Here is a 19,874-nt window from a genome sequence, read left to right as displayed (position 1 = left end):
CGGAGCACCCGAAGGAAACTCACGCAGACACAGGAAGAATGTGAAAACTCCACACAGACAGTTGCCCGAGGCTGGAATTGAACCTGGGACCATGGTGTTGTGAGGCAGCAGTGCTAGCCACCGTGCCACCCATATAATGGATTCCGCAAGAAAGGCACCCAACTGCAGAAGACTATGTGAGAAATGCACAAATTTCACACAGACAGTCACATGAGGCTGGAATCAAACCTGGGTCCATGGCGCTGTGGGGCAGCAGTGCTCACCACTGAGCCACCCCCACTTCTATGATGGATTCTGCAAGAAAGGCATCAAACAGCAGAAGACTGTGTGAGAAATGTTGCTCCAGCCTATGGTGAACCCTGGATCTCACTCACCAAGATATGAACTGCAAATGAGAAAATAACACCAAAGGCTCCTGCACATTTCAATTCAGTCCAACTTTCCTTCACTTGACCAATAATCCAAAGCTCATGCTTCCCCCATGCTCATATTCTGAATCCCTTTTTTCCCCAATCTGGCCTATTGTTTCATATATTCTTTCGTTGGATGTGGAGATCGCTGACTAGGCCAGCATTTATTGCTTATACCAAATTGCTTTTGAGGAGGTGACATTGTGCCACCTTTGTAAACTGCTGCAGTCCATGTTAGGAAGGGAATTCCTTGGTTTTGACTCATAACAGTGAAAGAATGGTGACACAGTTCTGAGTCAGAGTGGTGTGTGGCTTGGAGGGAAACTTACAGAGGATGATGTTCCCAGGTATCTGCTGCCCTTGTCCTTCTAAGCCATAAGTCAAACGTGGCTGCCAAAGGAACCTTGGTGAGGTGTGGCAGTGTATCCTCTAGATGGTACACTCTGCTGCCATTGTGTGTTGGTGTCATCCATTTTTACAGTAAGTTGAAATAAGCAACTTTACGCATAGCTGCCTTCCTATGATCCCACGACACTCCCTGATCACTAACTCCTGATCTCTCACTGAAAAGAATTGCTAGCTCTTCATTCTGACCCATCCTTTCACAATTCAAAACTCTTCCATTACATCTTCCTTTATACTGGTCTGTTCCAATGAAAAGGTCCTAATTATTCAAAACTCAAATACAGCAGATGCTGGAAGACTAAAACAAAAACAGAAAATGCTGGAACTACTCAGCAGGTCTGGCAACATTGAGGAGAGAACAACAGCGTTAACATTTCAGGTCAAGGATTTTCAGAACTGAAGGTGCTACCAAACTGAAACAAAAGGTTGGCAGTCAGTATTAGTGTTGCAACGAATAAAACAAAGAACTACAGATGCTGGAAGTTTGGAACAAAACATATAAATTACTGGAAGGGCTCAGCAAGTGGAATAAACTGCCAGGGGAAGTGGTTGATGCAGGTAATTACAACATTTAAGAGATATTTGGACAGGTACGTGAATAATTTGGAGGGTTATGGGCCAAATGCAGGCAAGTGGGAAACTTGGTCAGCATGGACTAGTTTGACCTGAGACTTCGTTTCCATGCTGTTATGACTCTAAGTCTGGCAGCATCTGTGAAAAGAAGGCAGAATTAATGGTTCAGTCCAGTGACCCTTCTTCAGCATTTACATCATTGCTGTTGGCTGCTCGTCACTTTAATTTCAGTTGTTTTCTCCTCTGACATTGGAAAGGTGGGGTAAACATGAGTCAGTGACTCTCTCAGAAACCGCCTAAAGCCTCACTGAGAAGCTAATTTTGAAGAATGAAGGAGAAGGTTGGTTTGGAGAGGGAGGTGGCGGTGGGGGGGTCTAAAGAAACACTTCTTTATTTTTATGAGGCTACACGTTTAGTCCCTTAATGTCACAAATAAAGTGGTCCAAGTTTTCTCTTGTAATCGGCTTTTTTTTAAGAAAAAAAAACTCGTGTGACTGGAGACGATGGCATGTTATGACTTTATTTGAGTGAATAAGTGACTTCAAAAGTTAAACGTCAAACCGCCAGATGAAGTGTATCAAAGGAACGTGGGTTTGAGCTGGGGGTAAATTTCTAGAATGCAGGGTGTGGGCCAATGCAACTTCCTCCTTATCTCCCTTTTAACCAAAAATGGCATTTCTTTACGCGGGGATTAACTCACCCGCGTAAATCGAAAAAAAAACATAAGTCTGGTTTCGTGCATGATTGCCATGCTGTGGTATGTGGTTGGTGCGAGGGTGAATTTGAATGCTGTGTGACTGCCTCTGACCACCCTGGATCCTCAAGCACTGAGATGCGGCTGTAGGTGTTGTCTTGACTTTGCGTCAGCTGTATAAATAAGGCAAAACGCCAGGCGCTCAGACACACAGCACGGTGTCTGCAGAGCGCTTCGCTTGTTAATGCAAACAACACAGCAACGCAGGATTTAGTGTCTAAAACAGACCGTGCACAACAAAAAGATGGGCTGCAGTTTGAAAGGATTATTTACACTGGCCACGGCTCTTATTTTGTTGGAAAATGGTACGTGTTTGTAAATAAAACGTTTCAATATAAAGTTTGGATCTGTCGCGTGTACCGTGTGCTTGTTGCGCTGTAACCTATAAGACTCGTCGGTATGTTTTCAGATTTGTGCATGATTCTGTGGTCATCCCGGATCGGGTTTTAATTGCACAGCGTTGCCAGGGTTTGCACTGATAAGTACCAGCACTGGGCACACGCTTCTGAATGGAGGCAGGCACTAGCTCTTATCATTGACACAGTCAGTATCGTGGTCCCTGTTTCTGGACTGTCACTACCCAACCTGAAACCGCAGTGCTGCAAATGGGAGATGGTATTTCGGTAAATTGCTCTCTGATTAGTATCGTTTTGTACATTTATCAGAAGTCGGGCTGCTGAAGGGGTGCTGGAGTGGTGTACCCGAGTTTATTTTTGAGCAACCATTTCCTTAACAGAATAACGCTTTTGCAAAATAAAAATCCATCCAATGAATGCAACGGTGAATCGATGTCCTCCGTCACTGTTGCCCGGGCTTCCAGCTTTTTTTCCGAATCTGCTCAATCGAAAGATCAGAGCAGCAGGGCGCGACGATGCAAAATACATTGAAAAAAACAGGCAGAGAGACAATCGATTGTTTGAATTTAATTGTAATTTATGTAACAATTGCAACGCGCGTAGTGCAAAGGCACGGGCAGATTTTCCAGGGGAGAGAGAGAGTCCACCACCCCCTGTTTGAATTCTGTAGATGTTTCTGTTGGTTAACATGTCAACGTTTGGTGCTCTAGGTTGTGGTTTCCGCTTGCCAGGGTCCAGCGAGACCAGCAGTCAGTATCTGAGGAGAGAGAAGCGCTGCTCATGTAATAATCTGAGAGACAAAGAGTGCATCTACTTCTGCCACAAGGACATTATCTGGGTGAATACACCAGGGTGAGTACAGCAGAAATCAGGAATCCCAAATAGAAAGCCAGAAAACGCTGGACAACAGTGAAGGGGGTTGGAGGGTAGCGTTAATGTTTCAAGTTCATGACCCTTCATCAGAACTGGAACAAGTTAGAGATAACAGATAAACAGAAATCCCAACTGAGAAGAGGGCAGCCCCGGTTAAAGAAAAGGTGGCAGTGATCAAACATCAAAAATAAAGGAAATTCACTGTTTCACTGCCAGATCTAGGAGGGTCAGCTTGAAGTCTGCATTTTTTTTCTGCAAGTGATTTTTGATATATGCTGACCATCCATCCATCCAATGCTTTTTGGCAGCATTTACAGTTACCATGGCTGCTTCAGAGATGGGGCAGCTTGTGGCCTCAAATATGACCTCAGTGACCTCATTGCAACACCCACTTTGGAAGCATCTTGCTTGAATCCCTTGCCAGATATGGCCAGATCGTTAATTTTCAGTTCTGACGAGAAGTCACCAACTTGAAATATTCATTATTGTTCTCACTCTGCTCTCTCTGCCTGACCTGCAGAGTATTTCCAGCATTTTGAGTGAGCCTCAGCACCAGTCTTCAATTACTGGAATTACCTCCTGCATTTCAATTTCACCTCACAAGAATTAAATCAAAAACTAATCCGTTGTGGGTGCTTTAAGATGAGATAAGGTGCTATCTTGAGGTGCCAGTTAATCTTCATACTTTGTCATGCCTTACTTATGCATTTGGGTGTGCAATAACTTTAAACTAGATCCACCCAACATTGAATTAGGGCTTATTGAAAAAGCATGACAAGTGCTGTGGTTGGGTGCACTTAAACCACACTTGAAATTCAAGTCAGTTAATGTATAAACTGGATTTTAATGTATTACCAAAAATTGGAGAATTCTTGCACCTTACAATTTCTGTAACCATCTCCAACCTTCCAGGATCTCTGTGACTCTGCAATTCCAGATTCTTCATCACATCATTGACATTTGTGCTCTTTGATTCCCTTCCTAAATCTCCTTCCTCATTACTGTCTCTGCTCCTTTGTATTCATATTTAAATCTTAGCTCTTTGACCAAGCTTTTGGTCATCTATCCTAATATTAATTTCATTTCATCAGTGGCAGTTGTCTGATTAAGTGCCTTAATCAGTTGTCTGATTAGCATCTCAATATGCTAAGGATGTTTAACACCTTGAAAGTGCTATATAGAGAGCTTGTTATTACACTAACATTGCCCAGTTAATGATGGACTCAGCTCTATTTTTCTATGATCTCCAGTGTTTTGAATTTTGAATATTTGCATATTTCTTTATCTCTAAGTATGCAGCTAAATTGATGCCAATAAGTAATTATATTCTTTTTTTAAAACCCAGTTAAATATAATTAGGGCGGACAGCCCATAAGGGGCACTGTAATCAAAATCAGATCACAAAAGAAAGTTATGAATTTAAATTAATTTTTTTTTAGGGTGATAACGCACACCTGCCCTAGCAATTATATTCCACAATCACTAATCAGCCATCATTAATTTGAAGGGGACAGTATGCTGACTGTAGCAAGTTAGTTATTATACATAAAGATGGCATGTGTTTTCAAATGTTGTTGAGCGATGCCACCCTTCAAACCAGTTATCACAAAATCTATAAAGACCAATAAACTAGCCTACAGATTTTGAATTTCCTTTGATGATGGGTCTTTGTGTGTGTTATGATGTCGTAAAGATTTTCTTTGGTTATAACAGCTATCTGTTTTCTTAACAGGAGAACCACACCTTATGGCTTAGGAAGTCCAGCAACACGCCGCAAAAGATCAACTCCAAGGTGCGAATGTGCAAATTCCAAGGACGGAATGTGTTCTAAGTTTTGCCACTTGGACAGCTCGTAAGTTATCAAGATTAATTAGCACACTGTAGGGGATTTTAACTAGTTTGTGTACAGTTTCAAACCTGTAACCGAATAGTTAGCCAGCTCAGTGCAGTAACAGTATATTACAAAGTGGCCCAAGGGAGACTTGCCTTCCCGTTATGACAGTCTACACTAGACACTAGAAGCTTCACCCAGGGGACCATGCTGGCAAGGGCAATTGGAAAGCAAGCCCAATCTCATTGAAAAGGCCATTTCTATTCACTGTTTGTCAGTTTTAAAAGATTGCAAACAGAACACTTAACCAAGCTGTAGCCTTTGATCAATTACTTCAGGTCTGTTATGTGCCTATTGTGTCAAGAGAGGGACAAGACACAGAAATGACAGCCATGCCTAGTGGGTAGCCCTCTCGCCTCTGAATCATGTACGTCTCACTCCAGTCATCATAGGTCATAGAATCTCTACAGTGTGGAAACAGGCCCTTCGACCCAACAAGTCCACACTGACCCTCCGAAGAGTAACCTACCCAGAACCATTCTCCTACCCTATTGTCCTATATTTACCCCTGATCAATGGGCAATTTAGGATGGCCAGTTCCCATAACCTGCATATCTTTGGATTGTGGGAAGAAACTGGAGCACCCAGAGGAAACCTACACAGACATGGAGAGAATGTGCAAACTCCACACAGACAGTCACCTGAGGTTGGAATCAAACCCGGGTCCCTAGCGCTGCGAGGTAGCCGTGCTAACCACTGAGCCACCATGCCACAACCTGAGCCACTGAGCCGCACCCTGAGTCACACTGAGCCACCGTGCCACACCCTGAGCCACTGCCGCAAGTGATGTGATCCCAAAGTCCAAGTTGACCCTCCAATGCAGTTCTGGGTGGCAGTGTGTGTGCAGCACTATCAGTGGTGTCATCTTTTGGAATGGAAATTTGAAAGAAGATCTCTTTGCTGCTCCAGAAGGATGTTCTGTAGCGTTATTTCAGAAAGGAGCTAGGTTGTTTTCCCTAGTGTTCTGGCTAATATTTATCCCTCGACCAATATCAGTAAAACAGTTTATCTAGTCATTTATCTTTACTGTTGTCTGCAAATTGACAGCTACCTTTCCTACATTACACGAGTTACCTTGCTTCAGGAACTGTCAAAAGCACTTTGATGGGCAGTACTCTGAGGTCATGGAAGGCTTTTATGCAAATACAAGTTCTTTGAAAATATCTTTAAAAATATTCAAAATAATTAAGATGTTGAGGAAGCTGGAAGTACAAAAACAGAATAGTGGCCATGCAAGGCGGTTTGATCAGTATCTGAGAAAGGAAATAGGTTAATCTTTCAGATCTAAACTGTAAAAGATGTTGACGCAGGGATCATACCTGAAATGATCAGGTTCCAGAACAACATCTTTTGTTTTATTTCAAATGTTTGTGGTAATGTGTTTGTTACATGGTAAACCTGTTACACAGGTATGCACTTTTTGAGATGGACGTGAAGACAAAGGAAGAATTATTTTCAAAACTGTAGAGAAACGCAGAGTTTAGTGGTAATTGACGAGCAGGGCACAGGGCAATGTGTAATTCAATAGTGATGTTGAAAATTGTAAAGGCCTTTGAAAGAGATGCTTGGGAGAATCAGCTTCCAAAGGCAGGGAAGTTGGCAACCAGAGAACACAGATGTAAAATCATTTGCAAAAGGCCATGGAGGGGTAGTGGGGAAAATTCTATTTTATATAGCAAGTCGTTGTGACCTGAAATGCACTTCTCAAAAAGCTGGTAGTAGCAGTAAGTTTCAAAAGGCAATTGGATCTTTACTTAAAATGGGGGGAAGATTGCCAAGAGATGGGGAAAGAGCATGGTAGTGAAATAATTGCCAGTTTTTCAGGGAGTTACACAATTCTATGCCAAAAGCCTTAAAAACCTGACAGAGTCAGTCTGCAGCCCATTGTTGCTAATATTTAAAAGAAGTGTGAAATAACCTATTTCATATTAGGAACTGGCTTGTCAGTAAATACATTATGCTACAATTTTATATTTAGAAAATGAAATATGTGTTTTGTTTTCATTTTTTAGAAGAGACAGCAGTGTTCAACAGCAAACTGGAAATACAGGTACACAATACCAAAACCCACCCCAACACCAAACCATAAGCTCCAGTTCAACGCAACACCAGAGAACTGTCAATTCTCATCTGTTACAGATTTTAAGGTAAATTTTATTCACAAAAAGAAAAGTTCAATTCCTTCATGTTAATCGACCTTCAAATGGGGATGGTGCTAGCAATTATTTCACATCCCTGAATCCCTTAGATAAGATACTAGACGGCCTCATTAGTTTTGAATTCTTCGTAATGGGTTAAAATAATGCAATGCTTGGCTACTTCAGAGGACAGTCAAGTGTCCGCCACATTTGTATTGGGTGAGGAGCAGAAATGAAGAATATCAAGAACATGCTTATAGATTAGAATAAAATTAATTTTATGGAAAATCTTTTACAGAAAAATTGCATCATCAAACATCCAGACTGTTCAACGAAAGCACTTCTTAAAGACTCGGAATGAACTATATCGAGAGAGAAGGAGATGAGCTGTCCAAAACAAGTTCACTCTTTTCCTGAGAGAAGGTGCCATCTTTAGCTTCTGTTTCTTCTTCGATTGATGGCACATGAGATGCCAGGAGAGAACAAGAAGATGGCTGGAGGGATCAGATGCACACCATGAGTATTAGCCAGCTGCTGTCAAACAATGATGGCTCTGTTGTTGGACTGTAAGAGAAGCAGGAATGGGGAAAGAAATATGGAGATCAAGGAAGGAAGATGAGCCTGAACGCTCTGAAGGATTTTGTCAGAAGCCTTGTATTTTTTTTACATGCTTTTAATTGAACAGAGCAGACATAACAGTCTGTATATTTACAAGGCAGTAAGGGGGTGGAGAAAAAAACTGGTTGTATAATACATCTACCTCCACAATGTGACAATTGGTCATCTTTGGACAACTTCAGTGAACTGGACACAAAATGATAGCTGTCACTAGGACATTGGATCCCCAACAATTACAACAGAACTGAAAACATACAAGTGTTGAAGCTGAAGGTGTGATACAAAACAGCTTTGCAATTACCTCAACTCCTGTTGTAAAGGATGTCTATGCAGATTCATAACCAGTGAATGAATCACTAGGTTCTTTCTTAGTGTTGCTTACTATGAAGCAGAAGAAGTACTTTTTGCCTGTTGTTTTTCAGTTTGTATTTTCATAAGTAAATGGGTTCGGTAGATGATTTTACGTCTGTTGACCAAGTAGGTGATGGTGCATCATGCAGAGACAGCTACATGGATGTGTGAGAGCATTGGGCACAGTGATAATGTTAAGAATGACAGTGATGCCCGTTACAGACAACCTGCCAGTGCTCACCATTAATTTGCTTAGAATCATTAATCAATAATGATCATTGGCGATAACAAACAAATGCTTAGTTTGTTAATCTGACATTCCTCTATCCATTATTTTAACACCCATTAACTCTCCACTAAAGTAACAGAAATGAAGTGCTGTTTGAAAGCAGTGTATTTGTTGCTGATATCACAACTGACCACTATCCTAATACATCTCATGAAAAATCCCCTCAACTTTAACCTTTTTACTGTCAGCATTCTTGTTTTCAGGTATTCATGATGAGGTTAGAATTAAATCTGTCACATCCATGTCTATGCATAGCTTTTCATTCTATAAACGAGGAACAAGAATAGGCCACTGAGTCTGCCATTCAATAAGATCACAGCTGATCTGATTTTAACCTGAACTCTACATTCCTGCATATCCTTGATAACTTTAATCAATAATTCATCAACTTCTGCTTTAAATATTTTTAAACCACACCCTTTTGAGGAAGGGAATTCCAATGACAAACAACTGTCTAAGAGAAAAGACTATCAACACATTTTAATATTCAACCATTTACAGTCAGTTTCTGCATAGCCAATTTCCATGTTAAATATAGGAGAAGGAAGTATAGGCAACATTGAATTCTACAGTCTAACCATTTCATTAGGATTACACCTGCTTGCTGTGTTTAATTATTAGATTTATGACACAAAGGGTTCTTCTTTCAAAGCTTACTTAGGTAGCAAGGGCTGAGGGACTTAACAGGAACCATATTACATTTAGGGTCTTGTGTTATTTTACATTATGCACACCATGCAGAATGGGTAATTGGCCTCTATATCCATGTGAGTGGTCAATTTAAAACATCATTGTACAATACTGTTTAAGACAACTGTTAATTTATTATTAACGATCTGTTATATACAGTGATAAGCTGACCCACATTTCAGTGATTAAATAACTCTAATCAATATTTAATTAATTTATGATTAACTGTAAATTATTGTAATTCAGTGTACTTTGGAACTATTGTGATTATTTTATGATATAAACCATCAAATGGAAAAATATATTTACTATCATTAATAAGTATTTATGGATGTCATTCATTTTCGAAAATGGTACTTCCTGTAGTATGCTGTGGGAACTGCAGAAAATTAGTACTAGATCTCAGTCCACTTTCAGTGCAGTGGTTCTTGCTGGAAGGTGTGTAGATGGCAGATGAGAATAGGAGCCGGTTCAATCTGTTGCATTTATAGAGCACCGTTCAGGAGCTCAGAGGTAGCATGGTAGCTCTGGTTAGCACTGTTGTTTCATAATGTCAGGAACTGGGGTTTGATTCCAACTTCGGGTAACTGTCTATGTGGAGTTTGCACATTCTCCTGATGACTGTGTGGATTTCCTCTGAGTGCTATGGCTCCCTCCCACAATCCAATTATTTTTCAGGTTTGGTGGATTCGCCATTGTAAATTGCCCCATTATGTCTAGGGATGTGCAAGCTAGATCAGCCATGGGAAATGCAGGGTTAGGGGAGTGAAGTGGGTCTGGGTGGAATGCTCTTTGGAGGTTCAGTATGGGATTCTTATGATACTACAAAATCCCAAAACACATAACAATCAATGGCCTGCTGTTTTATAATCTAGGGAATCACAGCAGACCACTTGTACACCGTAAGCTTGCACAAGTAATAATAATTACAACAGGATCTGGACCAGATGGACCAATGGGCTGAGAAGTGGCAGATGGAGTTTAATTCAGATAAATGCGAGGTGCTGCATTTTGGGAAAGCAAATTTTAGCAGGACTTGTACACTTAATGGTGAGGTCCTAGGGAGTGCTGCTGAAGATAGGATAGTGAAGAAGGTGTTTGGTATACTTTATTGATCAGAGTATTGAGTACAGGAGTTGGGAGGTCATGTTGGAAGGCCACTGTTGGAATATTGCGTGCAATTCTGGTCTTCCTATCGGAAAGATGTTGTAAAATTTGAAAGGGTTCAGAAAAGATTTACAAGGATGTTGCTTGGGTTAGAGGATTTGAGTTATAGGGAGAGGCTGAACAGGCTGGGGCTGTTTTCCCTGGAGTGTCGGAGGCTGAGGGGTGACCTTATAGAGGTTTACAAAATTGAGGGGCATGGATAGGATAAATAGACAAAGTCTTTTCCCTGGGGTCGAGGAGTCCAGAACTAGAGGGCATAGGTTTAGGGTGAGAGGGGAAAGATATAAAAGAGACCTAGGGGGCAACTTTTTTACGCAGAGGGTGGTACATGTATGGAATGAGCTTCCAGAGGATGTAATGGAGGCTGGTACAATTGCAATATTTAAGAGGCATTTGGATGGGTATATGAATAGGAAGGGTTTGGTGGGATATGGGCCGGGTGCTGGCAGGTGGGACTAGATTGTTGGGATATCTGGTCGGCATGGACGGGTTGGACTGAAGGGTCTGTTTCCATGCTGTACATCTCTATGACTCTAAGCAGACTGTCTTTTCAATGATGGGAGTGAGGGATTGTTACTGGACAGGATAGCCAAAAACTTTTCTGTTGCCTCTTAAAATGATAAGTTGTATGGCCATTAGTCAGGTAAGGACAAGGCCTCAGTTCAACATGTCACCCCTAAACATGTCACAGTGCAGCTGTTTTTAGTATTACATTGGAATGTAAAGTCAGCTTATTCAGGCATGTTCTGACACTCCTCAAGAGCAGGTGAGACTTTTACCTTGGCTGTCTGGATCAGATGTAGACACAGTATTATATTTGAGTTTTGAATTTGTGCTCAATTGTCTGGAATGGGACTTGATTCCATAACCTCAGAGGTAGGTATGCGACCTCCTGATTCAAACTGACACTTAGCAATAATAATGTATCAAGAAGAAATGGATTTGATTTATATAAGAACCTTCACAGTTATTTGACACCCAAAAGTGTTTTACAGCCAATGAATTACTTTGAAATTGTATTCACCACTAACACAATTGCCAATTTACAAACATTAAGATCTCACAATCACAGTAATAATAACCAGATGATCAGCTCATAGGATGTTGATTGAGAGACCAGTATTGGCCAGGACACTGGCTCATTTCCCTGCTTTTCTATGAAATAGTACCATGGGATCTCTTTAAATTGCATTGCTATCTAAAGAGTTTTTAATTGGGCCTTCTCAAAATGTTCTGTCACACAACCTGCAACAGTGGGACTTGAATCTGGACCTTCTGGCACAAAGATGGGGATACTACCATTGCCCCACAAGATCCCTTTTTAGAGAGTCGTAGAGATGTACAGCACAGAAACAGACCCTTCAGTTCAACCCTTCATGCTGACCAGATATTCCAGCTAAACTGAGTCCCATTTGCCAGCATTTGGCCCATATCCCTCTAAACCCATTCAGATGCCTTTTAAATGCTATAATTGTACCAGGCTCCATCACTTCCTCTGGCAGCTTATTCCATATAAGCATCTCCCTCTGCATGAAAAAGTTGCCCCTTAGATCCCATTTAAATATTTTCCCTCTCACCTTAAGCCAATGCCTTCTCGTTCTGGAGTCCCCCACCCCAAGAAAAACACTTTGTCTGTTTACCCTATCCATATCTCTCATGATTTTATAAACCTCTATAAGGTCACTCCTCACCCTCCAACACGGGCGGCAGAGTGGTTAGCACTGCTGCCTCACAGCGCCAGAGACCTGGGTTCAATTCCCGCCTCAGGCGACTGACTGTGTGGAGTTTGCACGTTCTCCCCGTGTCTGCGTGGGTTTCCTCCGGGTGCTCCGGTTTCCTCCCACAATCCAAAGATGTGCAGGTCAGGTGAATTGGCCATGCTAAATTGCCCGTAGTGTTAGGTAAGGGGTAAATGTAGGGGTATGGGTGGGTTACGCTTCGGCGGGTCGGTGTGGACTTGTTGGGCCAAAGGGCCTGTTTCCACACTGTAATCTAATCTAATCTAATCTAAACACTTAAGTGAAAATAGCTCGTCTACTCAACCTCTCCTGAAAGCTCAAACACTCCAACACTGACAAGATCTTTGTAAATCTTTTCTGAACCCTTTCAAGTCTCTACAGCAGGAAGACCAGAACTGCATGCAGTATTCCAATGGTGGCCTAACCAATGTCCTGTACAGCCTCAACATGACCTCCCAACTCCTATACTTAATGCACTGATCAATAAAGGTAAGCAGACCAAAACGTTCTTCATTATCCTATCCACCAGAGTTAACTAATGAGTGCATTACAGTGATGAGTGCAAACACGTTGTAATATGTATATTTTTATAGCAAACTGCTCAGATATATGACAAACCACTAGAGCAGGCGAGGCTTGAACCTGGGTCTACTGATCTTTCAGGGACACAGCACCTCAAAAGTGCATCCTGCCACCTCCAATTATTTCAATGCAGACCATAAACTGCTTAAACTGACTACAAGCTCTTTAGAACAAAATGGATAATTATGTCTTAAGCACAGTATGTGGATGTACCTACTACAGACAGTACAAAACTTGACCTTGGGAAATAAGGCTGGGCAGGTGACTGAGGTGTCAGTGGGGATGCACTTTGGGGCCAGCGATCATAATTCTATTAGTTATAAAATAGTGTTGGAAAAGGATAGACCGGATCCAAAAGTTGAAGTTCTAAATTGGAGGAAGGCTAATTTTGACAGTATTAGGCAAGAGCTTTCAAAAGCTGATTGGGGCAGATGTTTGGAGGTAAAGGGATGGCTGGAAAATGGGAAGCCTTCAGAAATGAGTTAATGAGAGTCCAGAGACAGTATTTTCCTGTTAGGGTGAAAGGAAAGGGAATGCTGGATGACGAAAGAAATTGAGGGGTTGAGTAAGAAAAAAAAGGAAGCATATGTCAGGTACAGGCAGGAGAGATTGATTGAATCCTTAGCGTATAAAGGCAGTAGGAGTATACTGAAGAGGGAAATCAGGAGGGCAAAAAGAGGACATCAGATAGCTTTGGCAAGTAGGTTCAAGGAGAATCCAAAGGGTTTTATAAATATATTAAGGACAAAAGGGTAACTAGGGAGAGAATAGGACCCCTCAAAGATCAGCAAGGCAGCCTATGTGTGGAGCCGCAGAAGATGGGGGAGATATTAAATGAGTATTTTGCATCTGTTTACCATGGAGAAGGATGTGAAAGATATAGAATATTGGGAAATAGATGGTGACATCTTCAAAAATGTCCATGTCACAGAGGGGGAGGTGCTGTATGTATTAAAATGCATAAAAGTGGATAAATTAGATTAGGTTCCCTACAGTGTGGAAAAAGGCCCTTCAGCCCAACAAGTCCACACCGAACCCCTGAAGAGCAACTGACCCAGACTCAATCCCCTATATTTACCCTTGACTAATACACCTCATATTACAGGCAATTTAGCATGGCCAATCCACCCAACCTGCACATCTTTGGACTGTGGAGGAAACTCACGCAGACACGGGGAGAATGTGCAAACTCCACACAGACAGGCAGGAATTGAACCCAGGACCCTGGTGCTGTGAAACACAGTGCTAACCACTGAGCCACTGTGCCGTCCACAGGACTGATCAGATGTACCTAGAACTTTGTGGGAAGCTGGGGAAGTGATTGCTGGGCCCCTTGCTGAGATATTTGTGTCATCAATAGTCACAGGTGAGGTGCTGGAAGACTGGAGGTTGGCTAACGTGGTACCACTATTAATGAACGGTGTTAAGGTAAAGCCAAGGAAGTATAGACCGATGAGCCGTACATCGGTGGTGGGCAAGTTGTTGGAGGCAATGCTGAGGGACAGGATTTATGTGCATTTGGAAAGGCAACGATTGATTAGGGACAGTCAACATAGCTTTGTGCATGGGAAATCATGTCTCACAAACTTGTTTGAGTTTTTTGAAGAAGTAAGAAAGAGGATTGATGAGAGATGAGCGGTGGACATGATCTATATGGACTTCAGTAAGGCGTTCAACGAGGTTCTCCATGGGATACTGGTTAGCAAGGTTTGATCTCATGGAATACAGGGAGAACTAGCTATTTCGATACAGAACTTGTTCGAAGGCAGAAGACAGAGGGTGGTAGTGGAGGGTTGTTTTTCAGACTAGAAGCCTGTGACCAGTGGAGCACCACAAGAATCGGTGCTGGGTACACTACTTATCGTCATTTATATAAATGATGTGGATGTGACATAGGAGGGAGTGTTAGTACGTTTGCAGATGATACCAAAATTAGAGGAGTAGTGGACAGCGAAGAAGGTTACCTCGGAGTACAATGGGATCTTGATCAAATGGGCCAATGAGTTAAGAAGTGGCACATGCAGTTTAATTTAGATAAATGTGAGGTGCTGAATTTTGGAAACACAAATCTTAGCAGGACTTATACACTTAATGCTAAGGTCCTAGGGAGTGTTGCTGAACAAAGAGACCTTGGAGTGCAGGTTCATAGCTCCTTGAAAGTAGAGGCGCAGTTAGATAGGATAGTGAAGAAGGCATTTGGTATGCCTTCCTTTATTGGTCAGAGTATTGATTATAGGCGTTGAGAGGTCATGTTATGGCTGTACAAGACATTGGTTTGGCCACTTTTGGAATATTGTGTACAATTCTGGTCTCCTTCCCATCAGAAGAATGTTGTGAAACTTGAAAGGGTTCAGAAAAGATTTATAAGGATGTTGCCAGGGTTGGAGAATTTGAGGTATAGGGAGAGGTTGAATAGGCTGGGGCTGTTTTCCCTGGACCGTTGGAGGCCGAGGTTTACAAAATCATGAGGGGCATGAATAGGGTAAATAGAGAAAGTCATTTTCCTGGAGTGGGGGAGTCCAAAACTAGAGGGCATAGGTTGAGGGTGAGAGGGGAAAGGTATAAAAGAGACGTCAGGGGCAAAATTTTCACACAAAAGGTGGTGCGCATATGGAATGAGCTGCCTGAGGAAGTGGTGGAGGCCGGTACAATTGTAACATTTAAAAGGCACCTGGTTGGGTATATGAATAGGAAGGGTTTAAAGGGATATGGACCAAATGCTGGCAATTGGGACTAGATTAGGTTAGGATATCTGATTGGCATGGACGATTTTGACCGAAGGGTCTGTTTCCATACTGTACATCTCTATGACTCTATGTGAAATATTCTCTTGCCAAATCTGAAATCAGTTGCCACAGAACTGGAACAGCTGCCTCTAAGAGTTGAGATATTTTTATTCTTCCATGGGATGTTAATGTGGACATTGCTGGTAAGGCATTTGTTGCCCATCCCAGTTGATTGAACTGATGCAGTCTGGTGAATCTGTGTTGTCACCATTACCTCAACATCTTTCCAATAGTGTGGATGTTGTCTCCACTTGTGGCAACCTAATTACTTTATATTGAGCCACTACTAAACCTCAACTGTTACCATTCCATTGTCTCTTGCTACAAAACCCAAATATTCAGAGTGATTTTTTTACTGGCCCTTTTTCTTTGAAACAGTGCAATTATAATATCTTAATCTGAAACCCCGAATTCCTCTGCTCTTCCTTATCAATCAATTTCAAAGAATACTTATTTCAGTTTGATGCTATCTCACAATTGTTAACCTTGAGTTCAGTCTGCCAATCTTTTACTCTGGATTAGTGGTGCTGGAAGAGCACAGCAGTTCAGGCAGCATCCAATCTTTTACTCACCTACTGTCTAAGTAATGTGCCCTTGCTTTTTCATTTCACCAGAATTACGCTTTTTGTTCTACTGTGGTTTACAGGTATATATAGCAAAGCATGTGGTTACAACTAAAAGGTCCAGGCCAGCAGATTTTCATGATAGTGGTGTTCCTTTAAATAATTGTGATTGCGAGGACAACAACCATACAAGGCTTTCCGCTCCCCCACTGCTCCAAGCAATCTGGAAAATTGTGATCTAAAATTGTCTTTGAATGTTTTGCATACTTGTGATAAAAATATCTAAAGAAAATGAAAACTCTCTTGACTGCAAGTCAAGAATCATCTGATCAGATTGGCCAGGGGAAGGTGGTTTCCACATAAAGATGCATGTCAGGTAACCAATGCATGAAGGGAACTGTTGGAGGCAGAAAGTCATGTGATAACATGCAACCAACCAACCAACCAACCAATCAGAGATACCTATTCGATTGTGCTGTGGAGTCCTCAATGCCAATAGGTTTACACCAAGGGAGGATATGATAGCAGATAATTTATTCTCTTTCAGACAATAGGATTTCTTCTGTCAGCAAGTTAAATACTATTTTCTGGTTTAATGAAGTCACTTGTTGAAATTGACCATTTATGTAAACCTCAATTTCCAACAGTTGCTCAGGCAAAACCTGTAGGAACATACTATGGTGCAATTCATATCATGTACTAAGTGGATTTGTGTATTTATACTGAAACTTTAAACTGCAGAAACACAACCTAGCAAGGGTAAGGTTATATTTTCATTTCTTGAAGAAACTCAGGGAATTAGAAGCCTCTAGTACGACATACAAACAGAAAATAGGGTAGTAACCCAGGCCTTTTAGTTTAGACATAATGCTTTATCTGTCAATATTACTAATCACAGCTAATATTTTCTCATTCAAAACTGCTACCTAGCTACCATTGATAGAAATTTACATTGGCATCAACATATTGAGCATGTAACCCAAAAATAGCCAGAAAAACACAGCAGGTCTGGCAGCAACTGTGGAGAGAAAAGAGTTAATGTTTGACATCCAGTGACCCTTAAGAGTAATAGACTCATATAGATATACAGCACAGAAACAGACCAACTCGTCCATGCTGATCAATACCCTAAATTAAGCGAGTCGCATTTGCCAGCATTTGGCCCATATCCCTCTGAACCCTTCGTATTCGCATACCCAATCAGATGCCTTTTAAAAATCATAACTGTACCAGCCTTCTTCAGAATTGATTGTAGCTAGGAAAAGGTTGCTAGATATGCTGAAGATGGGGTTGAGGGAGGGGGGAAGGAGTAAACAATAGATGGAAATGTAGCCCGAGAGAACAGCAGTTGGGCTGACATTGGAATGGGTAACAGTCAGCCTAGGAGAATCCATAATGGGACGATTAGTGGCTGGCAATGGAATGATTGTGGTAGCAGCACATGCTGTGTGAGTAAGAAGATGGGAGAAGATGCTCAGACCCTAAAACTATTGAACTCAATACTGAATCCTGAAGGCTGTGGAGTCCCCAGGTAGAAAATGAGGTGCTGTTCTTCCAGCTTGCGCTGAGCTTCATTGGAACACTGAGACAGAGATATTGGCCAGAGAACATGGTGCTGTGTTAAAGTGGTAGGAACTGGAAGTTCATGATAATTTTTGCAGGCAGAACATAGGTGTTCTGCAAAATGGACACCTACTCTGTGTTTCATCTTCCCACTGTAAAGGAGACCACATCATGGTCAGTGAATACAGCAGAGAACATTGAGTAAAGTACAGGTAAATCACTGCTTCATCTGGAAGGTGTGTTGAGGGCCTTGGATAGTGACAATGAAGGAAGTAAATGAGCAGTTGTCTGTGTCAGGACAGGTGCCCCAACTGTGTGTTCAGTTGCATTTACAAGTTCTTTTTTTTTGTTGGTTTTTCTGGGTGATGTTCATCCTCAGCTAACATTTATCTCCTGTCAAAAATGGATTAACTGATCATTTATCTCATTGCTGTTAGTTGGATCTTTCTGTGCACAAATTGACTACTGTATCTGCCTTCAAAATATTGGCAGTTTAAAAACAATTAAGTGACTGTGAAAGGTGGCAGGCCATTAGATCATAAGGAAGTGAAAATATATTAAATAAAATCAATTGCTGATTTTGGGTGAACAGTTTGCATTTAAATAAGGATAAGGAAATGAAATAATAATGTTTAGGAGTTCAAGCAAGTTCCCTGCAATAGTTACATAAAAGACTTGAGGAGTACAGTTGCAACTCTGATATCATCAGATACAGACAACTGTTTAATTGTTCCAATAAGATTTTGCTGATAGTGCAACAAATAATTGATGTTTAATTGCCCCATATTTAACAACTTTAATCAGTTTGAGGGATGACCTGATCAAAGGCATCAAGAAAATAAATAGCTGTAAATAAGTTATTTTTCCACTGATTAGTATTTACCTATGGTCACTAATTTAAAACAATCTGGCAAAGAGTAAAAGAGGACCCAATAAACACTATTACAGAGACGGTGGTTATAACATGAAATTGATTTCATACATTTTGTTGACACAGAATCTATAAATTCTTTTAAAGGAGTGTGATTTATCTGGAGAAGTAAAATTAAAAAGTAGGCTGAACAAATGGGAAAGTGGAAACAGATCAGTCCAGAAGCAAAACCATCAACACATATTTAATATGATGATAACTCTGCTATAACCTACTTTTGATACAAGTTCCTCCTCTTACAACAATTTCTCTTTTGAGCCTTATACTCTTTTGAGTATATTAGTAAATGGAAATTTAATTAATTTAAGATGCAAGGTTTAAACCTTTGGTTTTGTCTGAGCTTTACTCCGAAGATCACAATTTTCCATCTGTGATGGTCTTTACAGGTAAACTGTGACATTTTTCTAGTGGCAAATCAGGTACCTAAGATAGTGATGAAGCCATCAGAGCAGTGGTGCAAGCCCCTTAATAAAATTGGAGGGTTTGGAGACTTACTGATCGGTATAGACCCTATTCTTTACCCACTCAAATCAATTTCAATACAGACAGTCGAAATGACTATCTCCTCTCTCTACTTGCTGACATGTGCTTTCTATGATTTAGAAATTTGATGATGTGGCAGACACATTTAGATCCTTGGCAAGAAAGACATAATGTAACAGAAGAAAATACTTTCACGTTATTACAAGGTGTGCTTTGTAAAAAAAGTAAATAATTAGCTTGTGTTTGTTTAATAAAGAGCTTTTGATTCCAAAATAATTCCCAAAATATGCAAAGTGTAATTCATTGTGCAACCTCTCCTCTTGACCCCCTGAGTTGAGAAAGAATTTGCATTTATACTGCGCCTTTCACAATTTTGGGATTTCCCAAGGTGCTTTGCAGCCAATGAAATTATCTTTAGAAGGATAGTCACTGTTGTCGTGTGGGAAACACATAATCAATTTTCGCAATCAAAATCTTACAACCGGCAATGGGATAATGAGAGTTTCTAATTTTATTTGGGGGGTGGGATGTGTGTCTGGAGATAATTATTGTCCAAGATGCAAGATTCTGCTGCTTCACTTTATAAAGGGCAGAGAATTCTGACAAGACATGATTCCTTAGTTCAGTGCTTCGTCCAAAGAAATTTCTGACAGCATTCTCTCAATAGTGTTGAAGTCTCTGGAAGGGGACCTATCCGCTTCTTACTCTGAGG

General features: G+C 41.1%; 1 protein-coding gene across 1 annotated transcript; it reads left to right on the top strand.

The window, feature by feature from the left end:
- Window positions 1-2,283: 2,283 nt before the first annotated feature.
- On the top strand, window positions 2,284-9,670 carry LOC122563624 (endothelin-2-like). Its single transcript, XM_043717597.1, has 5 exons — window positions 2,284-2,447; window positions 3,209-3,350; window positions 5,104-5,223; window positions 7,275-7,409; window positions 7,699-9,670. The coding sequence occupies exons 1-5, from the start codon at window positions 2,387-2,389 to the stop codon at window positions 7,784-7,786; spliced, it is 546 nt and encodes a 181-aa protein (XP_043573532.1). The 5' UTR covers window positions 2,284-2,386; the 3' UTR covers window positions 7,787-9,670.
- Window positions 9,671-19,874: the final 10,204 nt, after the last annotated feature.

This window comes from Chiloscyllium plagiosum, chromosome 27 (assembly GCF_004010195.1).
Source record: "Chiloscyllium plagiosum isolate BGI_BamShark_2017 chromosome 27, ASM401019v2, whole genome shotgun sequence".
In the NCBI taxonomy this organism is placed as follows: domain Eukaryota; kingdom Metazoa; phylum Chordata; class Chondrichthyes; order Orectolobiformes; family Hemiscylliidae; genus Chiloscyllium; species Chiloscyllium plagiosum.
The sequence above is the reverse complement of the archived record's forward strand: the minus strand, read 5'-3'. Positions and strand labels throughout refer to the sequence as shown.